This window comes from Calypte anna, chromosome 12, assembly GCF_003957555.1.
Source record: "Calypte anna isolate BGI_N300 chromosome 12, bCalAnn1_v1.p, whole genome shotgun sequence".
Classification (NCBI taxonomy): domain Eukaryota; kingdom Metazoa; phylum Chordata; class Aves; order Apodiformes; family Trochilidae; genus Calypte; species Calypte anna.
In genome coordinates this window covers 17,879,535-17,905,363 of record NC_044258.1, presented here as the reverse complement: position 1 = coordinate 17,905,363, position 25,829 = coordinate 17,879,535, and the positions used below count along the sequence as shown (strand labels likewise).

Below are 25,829 nucleotides of genomic sequence, written 5' to 3'. Positions count from 1 at the left end.
GAGGCGGTGAGGGGGAGGATCGGGGCGGGCAGAGTTCCCGCCTCTTATGGCCGTCCCTGCGCATGCGTCCTCCCCGCCTCGGCGCTGCGGGAGGGCGGCGGGAGAGGTGAGCGGCCCGGGGGATGCGGGATTCGGGATGTGGGGTTCGGTTCGGCTGGCCTGTCCCCTCTGGCAGCTGCCTCTGGGGTGGCTTCGCTGCTCTGAAAGCCTTCCGGGGTTTGGGGGGAGAAGGTGTGCAGGGGTTGGCGGCGGTTCGCGGCCCTGGGCTGTGGCGTGGAGCCCGGTTCGTCCCCTTCCTCATGGTGTCCCCGCTATCCCTGTCGGCTTCTCCCGCGGGGGTGCGGGGTATGGCTGGGTTGGGGGTTCCTTGGTGTGTGCCCCGCAGCTTGGCCTTCCACCCCCTTGATGAGCAGCGGCGGGAAAGGAAATGGCAGTGTGGTAGCTTAGAGGGAAGGGGAGCAAAGCGCTTGTCCCTTGCTGCCACCGAAACGTTGTGGTTCCGCCGGCTGTTTTTTTATTTCATCCAGTGCCTAGAGGGTTTTTTTACAGGAAAAGTTGGAATTTTGGGGTTTTAGGTTGGGGGGACACCGCGCTTCTGGGGATGGAGTTGCCGTGGGGTGGGTGTCAGGTGTTCGCGGTCTGTGAAACCCCCGGGGCTTGGGGGAACCCTCAGGGATGCGGAAAGAGAAGCTCAGAGCTGGGGTTAAATGTTCAGAACCTGTGATTTGGGGAAAGAAAACCGTGGCCTCCTTGAGGGGCTGAGCTGCTGAGCTTGTGGCACCTCCTGCTCCCCGTTGTTGGCCAGCATGTGGCGTTCGAAAAGTCCACGGAGAATGTAGGTGGGGAAAAAAAAGTAGGAAAAGAAAAAAAGTAGGAAAAAAAAGTACAAAAGAGATGTACATGGGCTGGTGGGTGTTCTTCTGGCCAGGTGTTTCTCATTTGGTTACAACTCGATAAGCACATGGCAGCTGGGAATGTTACCTTGGAATCAAGTGTTACCTGTGGAAAGAGGAGTTCCATTTCTGTCCTATTTCTGTTGAGGTAAATGACTTATAGCATTTTCCTGTATGAAAAAATAGGTAATCTGTTGATTCAGACCTGTTAATGGTTAATTCATGCTTGTTCATGAAGTGGTAAGAAGGTTTAATAAAGATAATAAAGTCAGTGAAAAGTAGCTCTTTCCCTATATAGCAGTAGTTCTCCATTGCATTCTTTTGGTAAAAATATTTTTGTCTTAAAAAGTTTGCTTTCTAAGCTGAACCTGGGGAATTATCTTGCATTTCAAAGCTGCTGAAGACTCACATGATGGTACTGTGTAAATTTCTGTTGTTATGTTATATATACCCAGGGGTGCTGGCCTTAAATATCCTTAAAAACACTTGGTGAAGATTATAGATATCCTGTAATCATTTAATTCTGTTAGAACTGCTGTCCTATTTATAGGGTTTTTTTTTTTTGACTGAATCTTCAGAAGAAATTTGAGGTTTTTAGGATTCCCCTTCAAGATTTGTGAAACCCCTGCAAACTGATCAAAACATTAAGGTGGTTTGTATTGGGCATCCTGAGTGTGCCAGCTGCCTGCATTTAAACTCTTCAGGTAGCTCTTGTGTCAGGAGCCCACTTCAGGTGCTTTTGCATTCATTTATTAGCAATCGTTTAATTAAGGTGCAGAAGGGTGGTATCTTCAAATTCCTTTTTTTTAGCACTTTTTTTTGTTGTGTTGCTGTTGCCATGAGTGGTTTCTTGAGCATGTGGCTCTGAGAGAATGTTCTTAGGGAATTTTGAAGATGTGCTGTTTTGTTCTTATAAATTGAAAACTACAATAATCTTTTGTTTTCCTGTTCTGATAGGAACCACACAGCCAGTGGTTGCTTTTCCTGCTGGATTCATCATGATAACTCCAGCTTTTGAACTGACCCAGGATCCGGATTTTCTTACAATAATAATCAAAGTCCCTTATGCCAGAGCTTCAGAGTTTGACTTGTATTTTGAAGGGGAAGACTTCAAATTTTATGCTAAACCCTACTTTCTGAGGCAAGTAGTGGAAGTATTAAGGTGTAATAATGGTTAGAGAAAAATAATTTGAAGTACTTGGGGATTTAACTTTATAACTTCCATTAATATCAACAGCAGTCATGTAGTTAAGGCCTTTCTGCTGCTTTTGGGATGTGCCTTAAACTTTAATAGGCTGAGATGTTAAGTTGTAGAATTAGTCACTCAGTGAAGCATCTTTTTTTTTTTCTTTTTTTCTTTTTTTTTTCCTTCAGGTTGACACTTCCTGGAAGAGTTGTGGAAGATGGCAGAGAAAAAGCATCATATAATACAGACAAAGGTATTAATGTTATATGTGTGATTAAAACTGCTACTCTGATAATCTACAGTTTTCTTTGCTGGAATTCTGTAGATCTTTATTCTTTAAACTGTATACTTTAGTGAAGTATACAATACTTTCAGTAAATCTTCTGTTGAGTTCTGGATGTGTGGAAAGATTAAAAGTAAAATAAAGCTTGTACTCTGTTTTGTGTTCATACAGTGTGGGTCAAGAGACCACAGTTAGTTAAATATTCTTTCATACTTTGTCATTAAAGTCTTTGATTTGGGTGAAACTTGTGAAGTAAGGTTAAAAATACACAAGTGGATGTATAATAAAATCCTACCTGCATGTGTCCCAGTTCCTATGAACCTTTTCCACTTGGGAAAAATGCATGTTTTTTGTTTGTCTTGGCTATTTTAATGCAATAACCATATTCTGTCTTTCCTTTAAGGAACTTTTACAATTCAGTTACCTAAGGAGATTCCTGGCCAGTATTTTGAGGGGCTGGACATGCTGACATCTCTCCTAGCACCAAAGAAATCAAGATCAGCAAAGCCTTTAGTAGAAGAGATAGGTATGACAAAAAATCCTGTTTATACATAATGAAATAATCACAGAGCTACATAATGATAAATGTAGAAAAATACAGTATTTCTGTTATTGTCTAATGCAAGGTATGATGTGGGGGTGCATGAATCTGAGGTTATGGTTAAACTGAGAAATCATTGTGTTGCAGATGACCTATATGTCATCTTTATAGGCTTAGTTATGTTTACATCTTCCCAAAAATGTGCTAATCCTCTGTAGGTCTCTGTGCCCCTCTAGTGGCTGTATAGCACACATGTGTTTGGATTGTCAGCTTTCTCCAAGCTGGCTCAGCTGGACTTGCAGCTCAGCTGGTAGAAGCTAATTAAAACCACAGGTTCTAGTGGATAACTGAGTGTTAAAATCAGTATTTAACAGACAGGAACGTTTGATTACCTGTGTTTCATTTCTTAATACTTAAATTATTGATAACATCACTTTGCTCCTCTCGGGGTTCCCTTGGGATAAAATTCTGGTTTTGTGGAACAGTTGTTTTTAAAACTTAAAAACTTCAGTATTTCTGGTCTTCATTTTTGAAAGTTGTAGAATTTGGAGCAGAGCTTGAGGATTGCTGATGTAAACTTCTACCTGTATGACCCAATGTTGTGTAAGATCTTCGAAAAGATGTAGTAAAATGAGAAAGGGTTCCTGTGTTACCAGGGTTTGCCTTCTATTAAACATGTTCTGTGTAATAATCTTCTTTCTCTGACCATACAGCTGCCTCTGCTGAGGTGTCTGAAGAGGAGGAAGAAGAATTTGACTGGGAAATAGAGCAGACTCCTTACAAAGAAAGTGCTCAGCCACTGCAGAACTGTTATGGGTTCGGGAATCTGCGCTCAGGGGTTTTCCAGCGCCTGCAGGTGGGTGCATTTTTGTCTTTTTCCCTCATAAGAGTTCTGGGTAATTTTATGGTGGGAAAGCTTCCTGGCTTATTCCATAGTGAGGAGGGGATTGTTAGGTAACTGTTGTGGCATTCTGTGATGGGGAGTGTTCTGCTTTTATGTGTAGTGGTTCAGAGTTTGTGCCTCATACCTGCAGAAGTAGGAGGTGGTTGAGACTGAGTTAATTGCAGTCTGATCTCTTTCTGCAAACATTTCAGTGGTCTCAGAGGAAAGGGATGAATGGGGTCCTTGGTAAAAGTGGCCTCAACCAGCCTGAGAAGCCAGGTAAGAATTAGGCAAGGTGAACAGTCTGGCAAGCTGCAGTTTATAGGCTGTTAACAGTCTCCTGCTAACACTTCTGCTTGATATTTGATATGGTCTGATATTCTGACTTCAAACATATTTAGCATCAATGTACAGCATATTTCAGATTCTGTGAATTTTATTTTAAAAATAAATCTAAAAAGGTACAGAAAAAAACCCCAAACAACCCAAACCAAAATAAAGCTGGCTATTCTGTAGGTCCTGTTATGTTGTTGCTTTTTTTTTTTCCGTGGGGAAATTCATGATAATTTTTGGTTTGTACTTTTTATTTTGGACTTGATTTTCTCTCAAGAGAATAACTTTTGAAGTGTGCCCTCTTTAAGGTGTCTGTCCACCTGGTATCTGTGGGATTTACTGGGGTTATGCTGATGTACTCAGATGTGTGTTTATGGATTAATATGTAGGCTAGGAGCTCTAAAATGCAGTTACTTTGCTCTTGTGCTGTCAGCAGTGTCTTCAACTCCTTAACAGATTGAAGCTAATCTACAACCTGTAGCATGCTGAGTAGTACAATGTTCATAGTATCCAGAGCTTTTATTAAAATAATAAATGGTAATGTAATTCTTTTGGTAATGTTTTTACTCTAAGCAATTTTAAGTTGTAGCTGTTTAAAGCCACTTAGTAATGTAACTCTATAACTCATTATTGCATGAATTAGAGTATTTTCAGCAGAAGGATTGCTATTTATGGAGGAAGCATTTACATTTTGTTAGGATATATACACTGGTTTATTAGCACAAAAAGAAAAGTACATTTCCTACCAGCATTAATGTACTACTACTTAATGGTGCTTAAAAGGGCACTGCAATTGCCCATTAATTAATGTGTATCCACTTCAGAGTCTGTGTGAGGGTGACCTTAAAAGTTTCAAGAACATGATCTAGATTTTCATCTCTTTTCTGTTGTGGTTGTGTGCTTCTGCTAAACATTTCAAATTGTATCATAATGCAAAATAACCCACCTGTCTTATGATAAAATAGCCCCAATAAACTTGATAATATGAATTCTAGGGAGCTTCAAATAACTGAATTTCCTTGTAATTCTGATGTTTTATTGATGGAGCCTGAATTTGGAAGATTATAACGGGAGGTTGAAGAGCAGCTGGGGATTTCAGTGTAATGCTGACAAACATCCTTCCTAAACTCTTAACAAAATAAATCTTGCATATTATACCTGTGACTTGGTCCTGTAATTTTTTGTTCCATGTGCAGGATGAACTGAGTGATGTTATTGACATCAGGGATCCAGACCAGATTCCTGTAGATGAACGCAGGAGGAGACGCCTGGCAGCTGAGGCTGCCAAGTTTGACCCTGATCATTACCTGTGAGTACCAATTTACTTCACCTGGTCAAGTAAAAGTAGTTTAAATATATTAAATTTTAAATTTTTGTGGGGTTTTAAGATGATTTTGGAAAGTGTTTCAGTTGTTTGTTCCTTTGTCTCAATCCAGCAGCCCTTGGAGGGGATTGTTAAATGCAACACTGAAACAAGACATTACTCATCTGTTTTGGGTTTATTCTGCTGTATAATTACTCCTGAAGTCTGTGTTTCAGCAGGTGCTCCTGTCCTTATTTCATGGTTCTCTTCAGCTATGAGTAGCCAATCCCTGGCAGAATTTTAGGTTGTTTCCCATTTGTCAAACAAGGCTCACTGAACCATCCTGGTCTATGAGGAAGGAAATTTGGGGTTTGAAGTTACAAAGATTTGCTCTAAGCTGCTTTGGTTTTTGCCTCCTTCTCATGGAACTTGTTTTTCAGCAGAACGAGGGAAAGTTGCAAATTAAAACTTGGTGTTTCTTTGTGCTTCAGCCCATGTAATGAAGTTGAAAATGATTTCTTTGTGCCTTTCCTCCCTAAAGCATATGCAGTTTTTGAGTGGGAGAGCTTCCCAGTAAAATCAAGTTTGCTGCCAGTGATGTTGTCTGAGAAGCCTTCTCTTGGAGTGTTTTCTATTAAATACAACCAGAATAAATTAATGTGGTGTCTCAGGCTCATCAGTTACCTAGGCTTCTGGGTGGCTCAGGAAAGTTGGAGGAAGTGAGGAAGAGAAAATTATTTATGGTTTTACTGATGATTATTTTCTGGCCTTAAATCAAAGGATGTGTTTCTTATGTGTGGAAAATAGCCTGGAGCTATTTAATACACCTGGAATCAGGTGTATTAAAATATGTAAGCATTAAAATATACCCACAGACACTATAAACTGATATAAATAGCATAATTTTAATTTTTTTTCCCCTAGAGCTGATTTTTTTGAAGATGAAGCTATCCAGCATGTTTTAAAGTACAAACCATGGTGGGTTGATGCTCATAAAAAAATGACAGCCTTGCAGGGAGAAAGTCATCAAGAAGAGGACACTCCTAAATTTGGTGAGAACATACACACACCTGATGCTTGTATGGGTTTAAAAGAGGAAAAAGTTCCCTGTTAAAGGGGGCTTTAATTGAAAGGACCTGTTTGTGTCAGTAACTCATAGCATCTGAATTCAAATGAAACTGTGTAGTCATTGTAATAGCTAAAATTGTAAGTAGATAAATATATAAATAGGAAAATGGGTCCTTTGTTGTTGGTGCTTATCTCCTTTTGTTCTTCTTCACATTTTGAGTAGCTGGTTCTCCCTTTCCTACTTGTGCTTTCAATGGAAAAATTAGTCAGAACTGGTTTGTTTTATCCACTCCCAAATGCAGTGCAGACACTTGGCAGAAGGTTTTCCAAGAATCAGCTGTGGAAGACTGTACTGGTAGCAGCACTTTCCTCTGTCTCAGCACATATTCTGGGGGATGTTTTATTTTATTTACACAGTATTATAGAAGTCTGTGGCATTTATTACTCTCCTGATATTTTATGGGTCTTGGAGATGCTTTTCAAAGGAAATTCTTTGTGTCCTTTGAGAACTTAATAGCAATGTTTTTAGGTTTAGTAGCTGACCTTGTAGCAGGAGTGTTAAGAGGTTACTGAGGTTACCATTCTGTACACAGTAATTGCAGAGAGTATTATGTGCATTCTTCTCTTGTCCTTTGTTCATTTCCTGTGTAGTATGAAAAACTGATATTACTGAAGTAGATAATGATAATCCCATCACCAGGGTTCTTAACAAATATTAGTGCATTAATAATCCCTGCACTTTCACATTTTCTACAGGACAACAGCAATGCAATTTGGATAAATGTTGTGTCTTTTTTACTGTGAATGTAATCTGATCTTCATTCTTGTCTTCTCTCAGTCTCTGAAGCCAGGAATTTTTAATTATATCCCTCATAAGGTTTTGATTTAAAAAGCACTGGAGAAAGTTACAAGAGGCTGGAAAACAGAATAATGAAGGCTCTTTTGTTTGTTTTTATCCATTCACTCTTCAGTAAATGAAACACTGCTAATGTTTGCCTGTGCTTAGTGTAATGAAAACAAAGAAATACTATATTATTTTCTTGATAAAGAATATTTTTATGTCATATGGAGATTCTGAAGAGGAATGTGTGTTGCTAGGTTTCAGGGGCAGTGAAACCAGACAAAATACTAAAGGCCTGACAAGCCTGTAAACAGAAGTTGTGCAGAAAATGGTACTACATGAAGTTGTCTTTAAACCATTTGGTATAACAGATATATATATATTTGAGAAGGATGGTCAATAAAATTTAGTCTGATCTTCATATGGCTGAGTGAAGAGGCTCATGTAGTTTTGTGGATCTTTAGAAAATGTAAGTAAGGTAAGAGGCCCTGGGTTGTTTGGGTTCTGTTAATGACAATTGCTCACCCTTTATTTTAGAAGAACCTCAGTTTTGGTAATTTCCTTTCTGATGTTTGAATGGCAACAGCTGCTGGGGTGGGCAGGCAGCTAAATGAGGATCTGAAACCATCAGAAGTTCCTAAACCTGAGTGAATTGTGGTTAAAAAAACCACCATGAGAGGGAGTGCAGGTTCCACTTGAGGGTCTCTTGAGTGGAAACACAAAAGGTCAGGAGGTGGGTCCAGGCTCTCCAACCTGGAATTTGATGATCAGGAGGATGAGTTCTCTGTGGCTTTGTATTGCTTCCATGCCTGATCCAATCAAAGGGATGTTCTGGCTCAGAGGGGTTTCAGATGAAGGAATTCTTCCAAGTGGAATGCAGTTTGGCTGCAGGTGTAATGCATTATTGTGTATTCTGGGAGGGATGCTCAGTAAATGGAGGTGACATAGAAAAGGCATGTAAAGGAAAGAAGGACTGTGCTAAGTGAGGGGACTTCTGTGCTACTTGAAAAATGTATTTCCAGTAGAACTGGGGAGAAGCCTGGGTTTGTTAAGCTGAGATGTGTTGCAGTGCTAGGGGAGGCTGCCACTGGTAGTAGAGTGCTTGTAAGAAGCCTCTGAACACTGGTGCTTAGCTGTAAAAAGACAAAGGGTACTCCAGAAAAAGGCCAAGATGTCCAGCTTATTGGCTACCAGGCAGCTAAGATAATCGTAAGGCTGAAGAACCAGAAGTACCAGAGCAGGTTTCAGCATTGTGTTTGTAGGAAAACACCCACAGAGATCCAAGGTGCTTCCAGAGGGGTCCAGAATTGCCACTGTGTATATTGCAGGGATGGAATTGGTGAGTGACTTGTGATGAGTAGCACACTTTAGAGAAACTGTTGAAGTATTAACCACCTATTAAAGTGAATGTGCCAGCTTTAATTCATAACCAGTTATCCTTTTGCTTTTTATAGTTGTCTTCTCTGAAGAAGAGAGGGAGCAGCTAAGGAAGTTCACAAATAAATCTTATCTTTTGGATAAAAGAAGCTGTCATCATGTGTATCTTGGTTTAATTGATATCCTTCTGGCATATTGCTATGAAATCTGTGTCAATGAAGGAGAGAAGAATGTAAGTAAAAAAAGAGATTAATACATTTAGTATGGTTTAGGACAGGAGTGCTGGACCCTGTAGTGTCATTCATGAGTCTTACCTTTCAAAGTGAACTTAAATTATTACCTAAAAGCATATAATTGAGTAGGTTAAAGTGAAACACTTTGCATTTCTAGATTGACTTGTTGGGATATATTTAGGGATTAATAGAATTTCTAAATACTTCTGTCCTTCTGGAGCAGCATTTTTGCTATAGGAGACAGAGGAGACTCCAGACAACTGTTTCTGATTTGTGGTGTGATGTGTCTTGATACCAATCCAGATTCTGAAAAAAGCATGGAAAATCATTGTTTGTAGGACAGAAACTGTGTTTAATGTTTTAGATAGACCACCATTATACATGTCTAAAAACCTAAATTTTTTTTTTTTTTTAAGCTTATGCACTGAGTTTGGAAATTCTTTCCTGAGGCATTCTGGAGACTAGACTGAGGCATTTGTTGTTTTTTTAATTGGCACACATTTAAAGTATAAAATCACCCTAATGCAGAGCTTTTATTTTTTTGGTATTTTAAATGCTGGAGTGAAGTAGGAATACATGTTTCCATTTTCAGGATGCTAGTGTTTGCCCATTACTTACTCAAGCAGCAGTCAGCTTTATTTTGTTCTGTATCCTAGGTTTCTCACAGGATAGAGACATTTAAGAAAAGTGCAGAAGTTTAGAATGGATTCCATGCTGTTCTGTGGAAGGTTTAAAATGGACTTGCTTCCTAGATACAACTTTGTGCCTACCATTTGCCCTTGCCCCTGTGCTCAGCCCTGGTGAGGCCAAACCTCGAGTCCTGTGTCCAGTTCTGGGCCCCTCAGCTCAGGAAGGAGATTGAGGTGCTGGAGCAGGTCCAGAGAAGAGCAAGGAGGCTGTGAAGGGATCCAGCAGAATTCCTGTGAGGAAGGGCTGAGGGAGCTGGGGGTGTTGAGGCTGGAGAAGAGGAGGCTCAGGGGAGACCTCATCACTCTCTACAACTCCCTGAAAGGAGGTTGGAGCCAGGGGGGGGTTGGGCTCTTTCCCCAGCCAACTCTCAGCAAGACAAGAGGGCAGGGTCTCAAGTTGTGCCAGGGGAGGTTTAGGTTGGAGATGAGAAAGAATTTCTTTCTGGAGAGGGTGATCAGGCATTGGAATGGGCTGCCCAGGGAAGTAGTGGATTCTCCGTGTCTGGAGATATTTCAAAAGAGACTGGATGTGGCACTGAGTGCCATGGGCTGGGAACTGCAGTGGATCAGGGGTTGGACTTGATGATCTCTGAGGTCCCTTCCAACCCAGTCGATTCTATGATTCTGTGATTTGCTGATGAGATGTTTTCATAATGCTTTTAAGCAAAATATGGGAACATATAATCAAAACCATGCTAACTTAATCAAACTCAATTGTGGGACATGGATTTTTTGAATGGCAGGCAAAAATGTTGAGACCTGCTTATTCAACAGAATAATCTGGAATGGTTGTTGTATTGTGTGTTAGTGTTGCACAGAATTGCAAATATGGGAGGAAAACAATAGTACAAATGTTTTTCAGGCTTTTCTAGACCCAGGATTATAAATCAAGGCTTCCTGGCTTTTTGCCCTAATCATTCCACTGCCCCAGAAATACTATGAATCTCTCAATTTTAAGAAATAATGACATTTTACATCTACTGCTGGCTTTAGGACCCTCTCAGAAAGCCAAAGGTTTTGAGGTGTTTTCATAATACAAGGCATCTTAGCTTGAGCTTTGAGTCTGAAAAGGGACAGATTTCCATAAAAATGCAGTTTTCCTGTAGTTGTTGTATTTTAAAGGCTTTGTACACAGGCTGGGTATTCCCACTACATAAACCAATTCATTTATTTAGCATCTGCTTTGCAATATAATTTTTAATGCTGTCCAGTGGCCATTTCCATGCACATAATACAATTACTGCTTCAGATTCACAAAGGTTCTTCAATTGCTGCCAGAATGTTATCTCAAATAGTTTGCCAGCAGTCTTGAATGTTGAATGAGATAATATTTCTTTTTATGGGCTCCTCTTAAAATCAGGTTGAATCATCATGGAACATCAGGAAACTGAGTGCAACATTGTGCTGGCTGGAGGTAAGTGAAAACTCAAGTTTTGCATTATGTGTCTGCTGTTTTATGTGGGTTTTGCTATTGTATGTTGCTTTTATGCAAAGGTTACTCTTGCAATATTGAATTGAATTGAATTTTTGTCATCTGGATAGTAGAAGTTAGAAGAAATTGACAGTGAATTCTGGCCTCCCAGCTACTCACAGCATCAAGAGGCTGGAATATGACTTCTTGTCTGTCTGTCTGGGTGCTGGGACTCCTTTTTAATTAATCCAGGGAAGCTAAGCATCGGCACTAGGGAATAGCTGTTCATCTACACAATATGCCCAGCTCCAGAGCTTGATTCCCAAGTCCTGATCTTGACTTGAGAAGCAGCTGTAATTATTCTTCACCTATGTCCACAGGATCTGTGTGCTTAGGGCAAGAAAACACAGCCTTCCAGCCTCTTGAGCAGAAGTTTATCTTGCTGTTTAATTGGCTAAAACACACTAAAGGGCATAAAAAATGTCTTTTAAGTCCTGCCTCAGATACATTTTTAACTTTTGAAGATGGCAGGCTTTAATAATGCAATTTATTGTTAACTTCTGGAGGTTTTGACTGCTGAGCCTTTCTGCTTCCTAGTTCATCACCTAGCACTTGGAGCTTGCTCTTTTCTTGGCTGCAAATCAGGTGGTTTCTGGCTTTCCCTTCACTTTGCTGTGTGATTTAAGAGTACATTGGGGAGTGGAACTGGGAAGTCCAGAGCTAAATGCAGACCCAGTGATGGGAAAAGCTCTTGGGAATCAATCAAAAACTTTAGGTTTGTTTTAGTTATTTTTTCCCTATCATGGAGAATCTGCATTCCATATTCTTGTAGGAAAAAGACCTCAGTTTTGCAGTTGTAAAACTACTGTCCCATTAGGCTCTAATGACTGTGTGGGTTGTTTTTTTTTTGTTTTTCTTAGATAAGAGCTGAATACTTTTGTTCCAAGTTTCTTGCAGAGTTGGTCAGTGGACTGTGCTGCTTTACCTGCCCCCTTCTTTCCAGTGTCATTGCCACATCCCTGTTGGTTTATTTGCTTCTGTCCCTTTGAAACCAACACAGACTGAAGGAAACAAAGTGAATTCTCTTCTTTGCACTTTCAGATTCACTGGAAGCCCACAGTCCTGTGTAATTCAGTTGTTGCAGAGCTTGGAAGTGGAGGGGACTTCACTGGGGCTGCAATCCATTATTTCTCAGGATGGCAGCAAGCTAGGAAGGACTCTCCCACCTTCATTCCTCAAACTGCTGAGCCAAGTCTCAGATAGCAGGACAGGATTTTTGGGTTCAGTCCTTCAAACATTTCTAGGAGTGGCAAATATGTTCAGTAATAACTTGTTCTGTGACAACTGGTTTTGTTAGATCTGTTTCCAGTTGGAATTTGTTTCCAGTTCAATGTTCTGCAGTAGCAACTCACTGAGGAGAGAAGTTCAAATGCAGTGCTTGCCCTTACTCTATTTTTTTTTCCAGATCTATAGCCTAACACAGTGATGGAGTTTTCTGCATGTGCTTATCCTTTAATGTAGCAGTTCTTGGCACAGCCTGTGCCAACAGTATATTTCACACCCAGAAAATTGAGTCTCCTGGCACCAAGCTGTTAATAACTCTGCTACACAAACCATGTAGGGGTGGGTGTTTTCATCAGTCTGTAAACAAAAAATTGCCTCAGCTATGGTGTGTTTGAACTGACTGCCATTTTGCTGTGCCTGACATCTACACACCTTAGACTTAAACACTAAAACCAAAACATCAATAATTTAAATGCTTACTGGTGATCCATTAAAATGAAGAATAGGTTGAGGTAGTCATATAATGTAAGGAAGTGCTGGCTGTGGCTGTCAGCAAAGTGTGTTTATTAATTTCAATAAATCAAGATTTCAAGATGAAATAGGTATTTTTATTTGAATTTATAAATGGAATATAGGGTCTCAAAGTGGAAGCTGGAAAGAACATCACTTTCAAGAAAGTCTTTAATAACTCATTAATGCCTCTGACCTGAGTAAATTAGAGGTCTTCCTCACTTGTAATGGAGTACAATGAACTGCTTTCCTTAGGCAGATACATTTATCCCAGTCTTGAATATCTATAATTTTCATGAAAGGCAGAGTCATGTATCATTTTTAAAGATCTTATATGTACACATGTATTTCATTAATATCATGTGGCTTTAATTTTTCTTTATTCTTTAAAGGCTTTTTATAGTTTTCCCTTAATATCTATAATAATTTGGGACAGATGTAATTTATTGCTTTAATTTAAAGACTGGCAAAGTCTTGATTAGATATTTTATTCTCTACATTCTTTTTATATTCAAAACCACTAAAACACGTAGGGCTTCTGCTATCCTGCCATGCAAACTAAATGTGCAGTATCTTGTTACTCTGTAACATCTTGATTTCCATATCTGTTAAAACACTCATTTTTAGATGGATAATAGATAAAAATGTGGGGGGTTGTTTCTATGCTGCTGTGACTTTTTTCCTTGAGGTAAAACAAACAGATGAACAAAACCTTATTCTTTGTTTTTGAAAAGCACACAGATTAATTTCTGTTTTTAATTGTTCCATACAGAGTTTCAGTAACATTCATGATGTCCTCATCTCTTTTGGAAGAAGAGTGCTGTGCTATCCCCTCTACAGACATTTTGGGTTAGTGACACGTGCCCTCAATGATACAGCCATGATACTACAACTGGGTAAGTTCTGAGGGGATTGGAAGTGATGCCTCTTTATAGCTTTTTTTAATAACTTTTGAATATTTTGGACAGATCTTCCCAAACCTGACAGATACCAACATGACTGCACATCTTGTGGTTTTCTGAAAATGGGGCCAGGGAGACAACAAAATTAATGTCCCTGCCAGGAAAAAAAAAGCCCCTGAAGCAACTCATTTATTAGCCAGTGGGTAATCCAGTTGTGGTGTAAGCTGAGGTGTTTTATTCACTCCAGAAAATCCACACAAAAGGAATGTTATGATTGTCTTATTCTTGGAAAATTATTTTATCAGATCTTCTATCTTGATAAATCAGAATAGTCCAGCTGTGATTTCTAAAGCTTTAGGGAACCAGAAAAAAATTATAGTTGGTTACAATAATTTACACAGTGCTGATTTTAAAAGTATTTTTTCTGTACTGCATTTGTCCATAAAGAGATTTTTCTGTTTGAGAAGACCATATTAATGAAGCTTTGGTTGTGGTAGGTTAGGTGCTGTAGTTGATTCAGACCCTGTTCTAAGAGTGTCTCAGTTTTTATTTCAAAGCTTGCACTGTCACAAGCATTCCAGCAGCCCTGTTGTTTTCTGCTTTTGTGTTCTTTACCTGAAGCTCTGCTAAAAAAGATGGGAGGGATTTCTGAGAACTCCCAGGATTTGTCTCCACTCCAAGGGAAGATTTGTCTCCTCTTCAGCTGTTGCATCTGTTCTAAGTTCTGCTCATCATGGTTTTGCAGTTGCAAACTGAATTAAACCTCCCTGCCAGAGTGTAGGTTGTAAGATGAGTGTGTTAAGCTGAGGTCCTGAGATGCTGTTTTTATGAGCAATAATTCTTGAAATACTTCAGCAGAACTGTTCAGAAGTCAGTCAAAAGGGTAGTTATCTAGGATATCTACTGTATTTATATGTTCTTTGGGCAGGATTGAAAAAGGGAGTGAAGTGCAGTGGCACATCCAGCTACACTGCCATTTCCAAGCAAATGTACATGCTGCATTTGACAGTTTACCCACAAAAATTTATCAGGTGTGGGTTTTTTATGTGGAAAAAACATAAAGCTGTCATCTACCAACTGTCATAGCCATGAACTCCTGAGGAATCCAGTGATCTGCAGGCATATGCTCTGTCTTGTATGATTTCTGCCTTTTCTGCTCAGCTTCTCTGTTTTTCCTCTGTGGTTGCAACTCATCCTCTCCCCATCAGCAGTGTAATGGTTTTTAATGGCAGGAAAAGAAAAACATCTTTGTCTCAGAAAGACAATGGCTTAGTACTTAAACTTGATATCCCATCTCCCAGTATATCCCAATTACAAGTTAGTTGTTACCCTCTTTTACTTAAAACATGAACCTTCACACCAAAAAATAGAGGGTATTAGAGTGTCTTAAGTCATATACTTTGAATATCTGCATCTTAAGTTTTGATAGTTTAGAAGAACAGGTCTATTAGTTTCCATTACAGAAGCTGGAATATTTTTATTTGTACTTTTTAATATAACTTTTTTTTTGAACAATCAGGAAATAGTACCTGCTCATAAAAAAAATTATTTATTGAATATAATGTAGAGCTGCAACCTTACAGAGAAGATATGCAAAAACTGTCTTGGAAATAAATAATTCATATTTTCCTGAGATTATAATTGAAACTTCTTGTACCTGTTCTTAAAACTTTTATTGCTGGTTTTTGAAGCAGGTGATTTTTCTCCTTCACCCTTGAACTTAAAAGTTCTTGCCTTGTTAAGTGATGTGAAGAAAATGAAATTGTTTGTCCTTTGCATGACTTCATCTTCTCTGCCACAGCTTTCTTAGCTCCAGTATGCAATGAATTTTTAAAAATTACAATCCTAGGGCTACAAAAAAAAAGAGTTTTCCTGACCAAAGTGCTAGAAAGGCTCCTAGGCTGCTGGTCTTTTGCTGTGCTCTGTGTGTAGGGTCTTTAGAGATCACTAACTCTGGACAGCTTTGCAACCTCTCTGGTTAGGTCCCCAATTAAACTACTATAACCTATAACTAATTTATGAAGAAAAAGACTACTTTTTATTGAGAGTGAGTGTTATTGTCACTAATTTACATTGTTACTTGGCAGATGAGTAACAGTAGTGGATGTTCTAAGTGGTTTGGGCTGGCAGCTTGACAGCTAGAACCTTAAAAAATTAGTAACATTTTAATTCCACACAATTTCCCTTTAAAAGAGCACACTTCTTTTTAGTCAAAATAGTGCAATTTGACAAGTTTGGCTTGACAAGCATTGATAGTGAGATAATCTAGAAGTTCATCATTTATATTTAGGATTTTATTATTGCTTTCCTCCAAAGCAGTGAGGTTTTTACACATCTGTTTGCTTTGGCTTTTTATTTTCTAGGCTGTTTCTCCTTATTGCTACTTTGCACATCCTTTAACTTTTGCTCCCTGTTTTTTTAAACACGAAATTACTTGAAAGCAAACAAACAAATTTTGCACTTGAACAGCAGGGGGAGTTCTGATCCAGTTTCCTTTTTTCTTTTTTTTTTTTTTTTTTAAATCTGTAAAATGTAATTTCATCCATGTTCAGGTTTCATTGCCTAGGAGGAGCCAGCCTCTTGGGAGAGGGTTATTAGATTCCATTTGCAGTAGTGGCTGTTTTCATTTGAATGTTGTTGGTTTTTTTATTTGGGGTTTTTTTTTGGTGGTGGTTTTTTTTTCCCCCCCTGTTAAACAGTGAAAATAATTCTGTTTTTTAGTGCTCCAGACCTTAACCCTTTAGCAGCTTTCAAAAAACTAAGGGTGGAGATTCCAGCCAACTGGAGGTTACATTAATCAATTCTTCATAAACAGTGGTTGCATATGAAGAAAATAAAACATGACTCCAGAAAGATTCCTGGTTGTGGAGTGAGAAAACATTCCAGTTTTTAATCTTTTACTCCACTTATCAACCACATGTCAAATGGCACCTTCTTCAGCTTGAAGGGAAATTTTTTGGGGCTCAGTTTGTGGAATGATTGAGTGACTGACAGAAGCAGAAAGGTTCTGCCTCCTTTAAGGAATTGTTTAGATGTTAGGGGATGGTGTTGTCCCCAGTTCCTGTGGCTCCTGTGTGCTTGACCCAGCTGCATCTTCACAGCCTTCCTATTTTCCAGCACATTTGTGTAGGCAAACAGGGAAATATTTTCTCTTCCTCAGATAAAAGTATAACTTTGTTATTTGAGTTGCTTTTCTGCTTGACATTTTTTATTTTTTTTTTTTTTTTTTTTATTAATATGGTGCACTCTGTGCTAAGGTTTGGGCCAGCAGAGCTCAGGGAAGGGGAAGAGCTGGGGGAGGGGGCTTCAGCTGCAGAAGATTACATGCATGACTATGCCTTGAAGCTTTAGTTTTGCAGAGTTTCCTACTGAAATCAGAGGCTCCACATCCACATAAATGTGGGTACTGAAGGGCACAGTCACATTACTGCTGTTCTCAGACTGTGAATCAACTCAAAATTCAAGATGGTTGTAGATGGAGTGGTTGCTAAAGCCTCAAAGGTGAGAAGATGATAAAGATTTTCTGCTATGATTTGTAGTGAATGACAAAAAGAAAAATCTTTTCCCAGGAAAAGCTGGAGTTTTGAAGTGTCTGCTGGACATCCACAAGATTTTTAGGGAGAATGACCCTGCCTACATCCTTAATGATCTCTTCATTACAGACTATTGCATCTGGATTCAAAAAAGCAAGTAAGTTCTTAAGTAGTTACTGATGTGGGAAATGTTTTTGACATGGTTCATCTGTGATCAAGTATCAGGAAAATCAAAAGAAATGCTCTCTTCTTAAATGGAAATGTGATCAATCTTTTGCATTTAGGTATCTTGGCTGTCCAGCTATTCTTACTATTTAAGCAAAGAGATTCAGGGCATTTTTTTTAATGTCATGACTTCACTGGAGAAGAGAAGGAATTGCATTTGAAATAAAAATGTGAATTGCCATTAATGTATTAATGATTTTGGAACAAACAGTTTCTGGAGAACTAATTCTATTGCAGTCTTAGGAGCTAAAATGCTGATATAGTATCAAGGTAACATGAGGAAAAAGGTTGGAAACAACAAGTTCAGCACTGGTTTTATAACTTCCAGCAGAATTGGCAAATTTCAATTCTGGTCTGATGGCATTAGAAACCATTTAATCTGTATGTAAGGGTTGATTTATGGGCAGCAGCAGTTGTACCAGTTCATGATTAACACCAGAATAAGTGTCAGGAATCTCTGTACTCTTGCCCCTGCAGTTGCTTGCCAGCTCACTCTCCCTGGCAATATGCTTTGGCTTTCACTTCACTTTAAAAACCAAAGTATTGGTAGGAAAACAGTGAGAAATGGAATAAATGTACCAGGAAAGCTGCATGTTCAAATCTTACTGTTTTATCATCAGATTTATTTTTCATACAGCTTCTGGTTTTCCTACCTCCCTTTTATGCCCTCACAGCCTCCTCTGAAGGCCCATCATGTAGGAGCTGCAAGTAACATTGCTCTGGCAAGGGGAGGCATTGCTAACACAAACAAAACCTGCCATTGTTGGATTAATGGAGCAACATACAGACTCATAAAACAGTGATTAAAAATAGTCACTGCATTCCAGCTCTCAATTTAATGAGAGATACTGGGAGAAAAATCTGAAGTGCACAAGACACAAGAAGCAGTGAGGGGCTGTGGAGGGAACTTTGTAATAACCATGACCAGAAAGGGGAATATAAAAGAGAACTGAGCCAGCTTCCTCATTAGGTAGGACTTTACCAGAATATCTTTAAAAAGCCTGAAGTTAATAGCTGCTTATTACATGCTGTAGATATTCTTGATCCTTACTCTTCTCTGCATACTTTCAACAACTATGATCCTGTAGGTGACAATGCACAAAATATTCTAAAGCAACTCCAGGTGTTTCCAAGCATTTTGTTTCATCAATCCTGATCTGTTACAGGATCAGGCAGTTTGTTTCACCCTATCACTTTTAGGAGGCCTTTTTTTCTTTTTTTTTTTTTTTCCTTTGGCCATAAATTAGAAGTGTGGGGAAAATTCATGTTCAGGTTGAAGATGAGTTGAAATGAGTCATAAGACAGTAATATCACTTCTGCCCATACTGATGAATAGAATGGCTAGCAAGTTAGTCATAAAACTCAAAGCTTTCTTCAAATACAGCAGAGGAAAATGTATGGTAGGTATAAATGACTGATACATTAACACATTTACTCCCAGACACATCCATTATGTACCAGTTAAGCAGAACTGACAGCTTCTGGGAAGAGGGCAATTAAGCTATCTTATTGTCATAATGACATGGCACAATAGTTGTCTGTCACTGGGAGAAGAGAGAGAAAAACTGCAGAAACTGTTCCTATTTTGGGGCTGTGAATCAGGAAAGCATTTAAGCATGGGTTTAAGTTCTGTTCTGTTCAGCAGTGAGGTGTGTGCTTGAAGTTAAGTGTGTGCAAAGTAAACAGGAACTCTGTTCCCTTCAACATCAGGGAAATAACAAAGTTCACTTGTCATTCAGAAAATACCTTGACAGATTTAGGAATGGGGGACAACTTGTCTGTTAAGGACAGGGGTTTCCAAATCCCCAGGGTGAGTAAAGCATCTGAAGAAGAGGGCTGGGTGGTACGTCTATTCTGGGAGAAGAAGGTAAATTGCCTTTGTGATGAAATAGCTTTGTGAGGGGAAGGTATTTACAGGTATTTTTGTGGTGGTCTTTCAGTGAAGTTATTTATGAGTCTCATCAGTCTGGATAATTCCTCTGTTTTGTTTCATAGCTGTTCTTTTCTCCATTCAAGCTTCATTAATTTTCTTTGGCTCCACTTTCTTCTCTTTTCATGACTGTAGTCCCAGGGCACTCTCAATCTCTGTAGTTTTTTTGTTTTTTGTTTTTTTTTCCTGTCTTACCCTGATATGTAACCAAGTCCTAGTGGAGGCTGGGGCCTTTAAGTCTGAACAGTTACAACAGACTGTAGGTTCTTCTAAGCTGAGACTCTGGGAACTTTAAAAATAACTAGAAGCAAGATTTTTAGCTCTTCTGTACTTGGAGAGAAAAGTCTGAGCACCAAGTTTAGAAAAAAAAAAAGCCAGGCAAAAACATAATGGATGCATCCATTGGTAGTCAGCATGTAGTCTTACTCCAGATAAAGCCTTGAGGAGAGGAATACCACTGATACAGGTGCTGGCTTTTAAATATTCAATAAACCCTTGTAGCCAACAGTGTGTCAATAGCTGATTATGGATTTGTTTTGAGATCATAATTTGGCTGTGGCTAAATGAGATGAGTAAGAGTATGTGTCACTGGGCTTGCAAAAGATGATTTATTTTAAGCACAATGTATCTGGAATTGGAAATGATTGAGCTGCTGGATAAATCAGGTGCAGGTGGCTAATGGTCAATTGGGCATGGTGAGTAGAAGCTAGTTCTTCAGTTCCAAGGATTTTTTTGTTGTCAAAAAAATTATTTCATTCCAATACCTAAGTGAAGATTCCTAGAAGTCTTAACCAATCCAAAATATTTGCAGACAAGAAGATGAAATTTTAGCTTGCCATCTTAAAGCTAGTTTTACCTGTTTTCCAGGTTTCTAGTGTCTCTCCTTGACCTGCTTATGAAGTTACTGTTGATAATTTTATCTCTTGTATGAAGTGGGATGGAAAATCCTTTTAAGTGTTCAATGGGTTTTAAAGAAAGAGGGTGTTACTCAGCAGAACTTCTCAGAAAAGAGAGGAAAGTAAATGTTAACCTGTGTGACAAAAGCTAGACAAAGACCTGTGAAGACAGCTTGTAGTAAATCTCAGCAGGTGGTGTCAACATTTATGTTGAAAAGCCAGATGCAGCCAGATGGAAAATTGCATCTTTAACCCCTGAGGTCATAATGACATGTCATCACTTCATCTGATCCCCCTGCTAAGTGAGCTTATCATCCACCCTGCTGTCACTTCTGTTATTGCTTTCATTTCCATAAACAAATTAAATTTAATTTGTCTGGTTTGCATGCTTGTTTTTTTTTTCTTTAGGTCAGAGCTTTTACAAACCACTATGATACATATGTCAGCCTCTCCAAGGTGAACTTCTGACCCAATTTGTTTTATGTCTGAGCTTTTCTCCATCTCTGATGCCTTACTCTGAGCAGAAGGAGGTGAGGGAGAGGAGAAGGAGCTTTGGGGAAATCATTGGTTGTCTGATGGCTGCAGTATGGGCTGATGAGACCAGAAGGGAATATATGTGTAGGTTTGTTGCAAGAGAACTTATTCCCTTCTGCTGGAGGGGAAGCAATGTGTCTGACCCCAGTGGAGTTGTGTCCTTTGTAGGTGTCAGAGTAGTTTACCCACTGACTTGCTCTGCTGAGGTTCCTTTGTGTAGCCTGATGTCTTTCTCCAGTGCTTTGTGTTCCCCTTTGTGGCAGTCTCTATTCACATTGTGCTTTCTTGTCCACTGCTGTACTTCTCTGCCTCCTGGTAGCTCAGCAGTAAGATGCCTGCTGGCCAGAACATGAGAGGTTTTAGGTGGAAAGCTGAGTGACTTCTAGGAGACACTTTGTGTCCAGGCAGTTAAGTGCATCCCTTCATCCCTACCTAACAGGACAATTAAGCCCATGCCAATTTAAAATAGCATTACCTACCATTTAAATAGATGTTTAGTTTTAGCCATCTACTGCTTTACTATTAGTAAATGAATGTTTTCTGTGTTCCTGAATTGGAGGTAAAATCTAAGTGTTCCTGGCAGTTCTCCAGAGGTTGGTGCACTTATATACAGTTGGATAGCTGCATACTTCTCAAACTTTTATGGGTATGAGGAATGCAGAATAAGGTTTTGGATTCCCTGTAATTTCTATTTTCGTTATCACTATTTTGCTACTTTTTAATTTAGGGTCTCACATTTATTTATGGTCTGTTCTATTGCAAAAACATACAAACCCATTATTTGTGTTGTGTGCTGTAGTAGCTTCAACTTGGGCACCAGAGGAGATGTGTATGTGAGAGGTGAGCTGTGGAACTCTTTATCTGCAGCTGATTTGTTACACCAGTGTCTGGGCTGCTTTCGTCTGATCACAGCTTCACCAATAAGCACAGGAGCTCCTCAATCTGAGACAAACATAACCTTTTTAATTTTGGTGACTGCAGGTTTCAAGCAGGGAGTATTTGCTTTCTAGTAAAAACCCAAATTCCTGGTGGCATTTTTATAGTCCCTGTCTAGAAGCTGCTATCTTTATTGCAACTAAATCCAAGCTAACTCAGATATTCCTGAGCATGTGATATTTCCTTCTGTAGATCTGCAGTGAGACATACCCTGAAAGATAGGCTGGCTTCACAGGTCTGTTTTCCTTTTCATCTCTTTATAATAGAAATCTAGTCCTTCTTACAACATAATTACCTAGTCTGAAGCCAGCAGGGAGTAGCTTCTTTATGTGTAGGGTGTGAACTTCTCTAAATAAATGTAGGATTAATTACATTCACAGCATGTCATTGAGGTGATGTGATTGACTGTGATTGTTTGCCCCCCCTCTTCTTTTCCACAGGTTTTCTGAATTACTGTTCTAATCAGTGTAGTGTAATGTGGGCCTGATGTTGCAAAGGCATTAAGGAGCCCAAGTCTTTCAGAAAAAAGAATAAGGCCCATAAGGTTTAGGGTTTTTACAGCCTGTATCCCATCAGATTGTAAAGTGCACAAGGAAGTAAGGAAATCAACCCTTAGCAGCACAGTTTCAGTCCATGGCATTGCTTGAAGTTTGGTAGAGGGAAGATTTCATTCTGAGCTCTTTCTGGGCTTTGACTGACTAAAAAAAATTTTACAAGTTACCATGCTTTTATATTTGCAAAAATGAGCAGCTTTGAAGGTAGGAGACCATCTAGTAACATTTTTGTTGAATCTCAGCCCTACCTGATAGCTTACCTGCTCTTGTGCCCATTTAAACACACTGTGCCCTGCTGAATCTTCAGAAGTCTCTCTTCAGTAGTTGCAGAGCTGTAGCTGTGTAGCTCTGTTACTAATTTACATTGTTCTCTGCTCTATAGAGCATCTTATTTATTTTCCTTGTGTCTTGTTACACACACCAGCTCCCCTATACCCTATGCTGTGCATGCTTGTAGGGCAAAAGTACAGATCAGATATGACAGCCACCCTGAAAGAATTATCTATTGCTTTTGCTATATTTCAGAAAATATTTTGTATCCTACAACATCTTTAAGTTTGTGTAGTCCTACATTATGATCTTTTGATGAACATAAGTAGAATTTTGTGCTAAAATTGATCACCCCTCTGCAAACTTATAAAAGTTGACCTCGTTATTTGTCAAGATCTGGAAAGCCTTGAAAAGTGTTTCGAAGTATTTAACAACTCTTCTGACTGTGCCATTTTTGCAACTGTATCTTGGCATTTTTGTTTTCTTTTGTGGCTTAGGGCTTTGTAACTCAAAATACTTGAACAGAGTCAAAGCAGGCTTTGATAAATCTTTTGGTCTTTGCTTTTTTGGTCCTTGTAGGGTTGATGCTCACAAAGTCCTGTTTACTCTTTGTGGCATTGCCAGGTTCTTAGGAATGACTCAACTGAAACTCAAGGCTGTTGCTAAATGAGGGGTGAATAAAATAACTCCTATTGACTGCACCTCTGCCATGAAAATACTAAGTTCAGACAGGAGGATTCAGGATCAAAACTCCCCTGAACGGTTTTAAAATGGTGTATTACTAACATGGTAGCTTTAAAATTTTCAAGCTGTAATGGACAAAATGTATTAGCAGACAAGAAAAATTACTCAGTGCTAGAGGAACATGCTAGTTTTCAGCTGTTAACCTCTTGGATCCAGCACCCATGATTCAGAAGAACAAAGACATAAGCACTAATGTGTTCTGGATTAAAATCCTGTTTCTTGGCTCTGTGGATTTAAACTGATTTGGTACAGTATGTTTAAATCACTTCATGCAGTCAAGACCTTAGGAAGAATACACCTCATAGTGTTATATTTTATCTGCATTACAGTTTCATGGTCAACTGTCTGCTTTGGCTGTAGTTCAGGTTTTACTTTACCTTCATTGCTGCCCACGTTAATCTGAGTTTAGTGAAGCTGCCTACATTTCAGGTTTGATAAAAGCTCCAATATTCAAAGTAGATGGTGCAGAGAAAAGCCAAATTGCTTTCACATGGCTGCCTTGGAAGCAGCCTTGTCATTAGCATGTGCTTGTAGTGTGTGTTCTGGTGTAGCTGGTTCTGTTATTTATCAGAGAATGTAACAACCCCATTGCCACCATCAGAAAATCCCTTATTTTGATCTGTCTTCTAGTAGAGGATTGTATTTTTCACTGTCCTGTAATGATATTGTTGTGGATACAGTGTAGCCACTCATTTCCCTTCTCCACACCTCTCTGCAAAGCAGCTTGTTGGATTTGGGAGATTTTTTAAAATTTATTTATTTGAAGACTATTCTTGCCTCTGCCATTTTGGATGAAGAGCCATACAGGTACAAGATGTAAGTAAACAAAGCAAAAATTTCTTTTTTTCTTGTGATTGCACCCTTTCCATGAACACAGTGAAAAAAAAAGCTGTGTTTAATCTGGCTGCAGAGCTTCACCCTTACTATCCTGTGGTGACTTGCTAGAGTAGCTCATGACTACCACCTCCAATTATTGTAATAACCTTCTTAGCAGGTTTTACAAGCTGGCATAGCTACTGCTGGCAGCCAGTTCAGCAGGCAGCACTCCCTTTGCTTACAGCTTTGAGTGATCAGGCTGCGTTAGATTTGCTTTTCATTGACTTCTTTGACCTGTAGTGATCTGTTAACCTTCACATGTCCCAACTGGTTGTCAAGCTTTTACCAATAATGGCAGTGGCCACTTGAAATGGTCCCTTTTGCATGCTCTCATGGGCTTTTGAGGTTCATTTCATGCATATTTCATATTCAGTACCACCAGCTGTAGGAGTTCCTAATATGTCAGTGTTCTGGGAAATACTGGAAAATGAGAAAAACACCAAACCAAAACCCAAACCACAAAACCCTGTGAATCTGGGAAAAGACAGGTAAGTTTTTTGTTGGTCATTCATTGTTTTTTCTGAGTATTGTCCAGCATTTTGAAAAGCCTAAGAAAATAGGGTATGTCTTCTGAAAAGTTATTTATTTAAAAGTAGAAAATGAATCAAACAGGTTAACCCAGATTGGTAGCAAGTCCTTATTTACATGGATTTTAATACAGTGAAGTGTAAGATGGCACATTGACAATGAAAGATTGGAGGTCAGAGTCATGAAGTGGAGAATATGAGGCAGTTGAGGACAGCAGATCCAGAAAAAGAGGTTGGATCATACTTGAGAATTGTTTGAACCTGAGCACCTCCTTATATCTGAGGAGGTAAGAGGGTAAGTACTGTCCTTAGCTGAAGGAGGAGAGCAGGATCATTTAGGAGAAGGAAGTGGCATGACCTTAGTAAGCATCACTTGTGAGACTGTGGTAAAACACTTAACTCTAGATTCTATTCACAAAGATATTGAAAAACAGAGAACTAGAGGGGAAAAAAGGTTCCTTGAATGTACATGTTTGAGCTATGTTCTGCTGAGAGACCAAAGAAACTTATTAGGTCATCAGTGAGAAATTTCAAGGTTGATTTGGACTTGTCTGCAAGTATGATGGGACAGACTTTTCTGGGTTTAGCCACTGGGTAGTAGAGCAAAGAAGAATTACAAATAAAATGCATCTAGTTGATCAGGGAACAGGAAAAATTTGGCTAGCCCTAAGTTTTGCCATCTTACTGGTAAAGAGTAATTAGGAGTCGGCTCATTCTGCCTTGATTTTTGGCTAATTCTGTGGTGTTTGAGTTGTTCCATCAAGACAGCATAGCTCAAAAAAATACTTGGTTGTTCAAACATTAGCTATGGGTTTGGTGCAGGAAGTATTTGAGAATCTGTGCAGTTTATTAGGCTACTAAACCAGCCTTTTCTGGTCTTGCAAGAGGAAGTGCTACAATTTTCCTTAGAACTTGGATAAGGGCTTACCAATTTATCAAAGAGGGTGTTGTCTGTTGGTGCCTGATTTTAGTAGAAACCCCAGATTTATCTGTTTTCATCCCAAATCATCTGCTCTTAATCTTGAGATCACAGTTCTTTGATTTAAAAATAGGAACTAATAATTTGC

General features: G+C 39.1%; 1 protein-coding gene across 1 annotated transcript in view; it reads left to right on the top strand.

The window, feature by feature from the left end:
* Positions 1-39: 39 nt before the first annotated feature.
* The window catches only part of SHQ1 (SHQ1, H/ACA ribonucleoprotein assembly factor), a 38,835-nt gene continuing 13,045 nt past the window's right edge, over positions 40-25,829 (top strand). Inside the window, exons 1-11 of the mRNA XM_030458450.1 lie at positions 40-106; positions 1,851-2,034; positions 2,268-2,332; positions 2,766-2,888; positions 3,617-3,759; positions 5,316-5,428; positions 6,347-6,474; positions 8,786-8,940; positions 10,991-11,044; positions 13,608-13,731; positions 17,307-17,427. Of these exons, the coding sequence (XP_030314310.1) occupies positions 1,892-2,034; positions 2,268-2,332; positions 2,766-2,888; positions 3,617-3,759; positions 5,316-5,428; positions 6,347-6,474; positions 8,786-8,940; positions 10,991-11,044; positions 13,608-13,731; positions 17,307-17,427 (1,169 nt within the window). The 5' untranslated portion in view covers positions 40-106; positions 1,851-1,891. The remainder of the gene's footprint in view (positions 107-1,850; positions 2,035-2,267; positions 2,333-2,765; positions 2,889-3,616; positions 3,760-5,315; positions 5,429-6,346; positions 6,475-8,785; positions 8,941-10,990; positions 11,045-13,607; positions 13,732-17,306; positions 17,428-25,829) is intronic.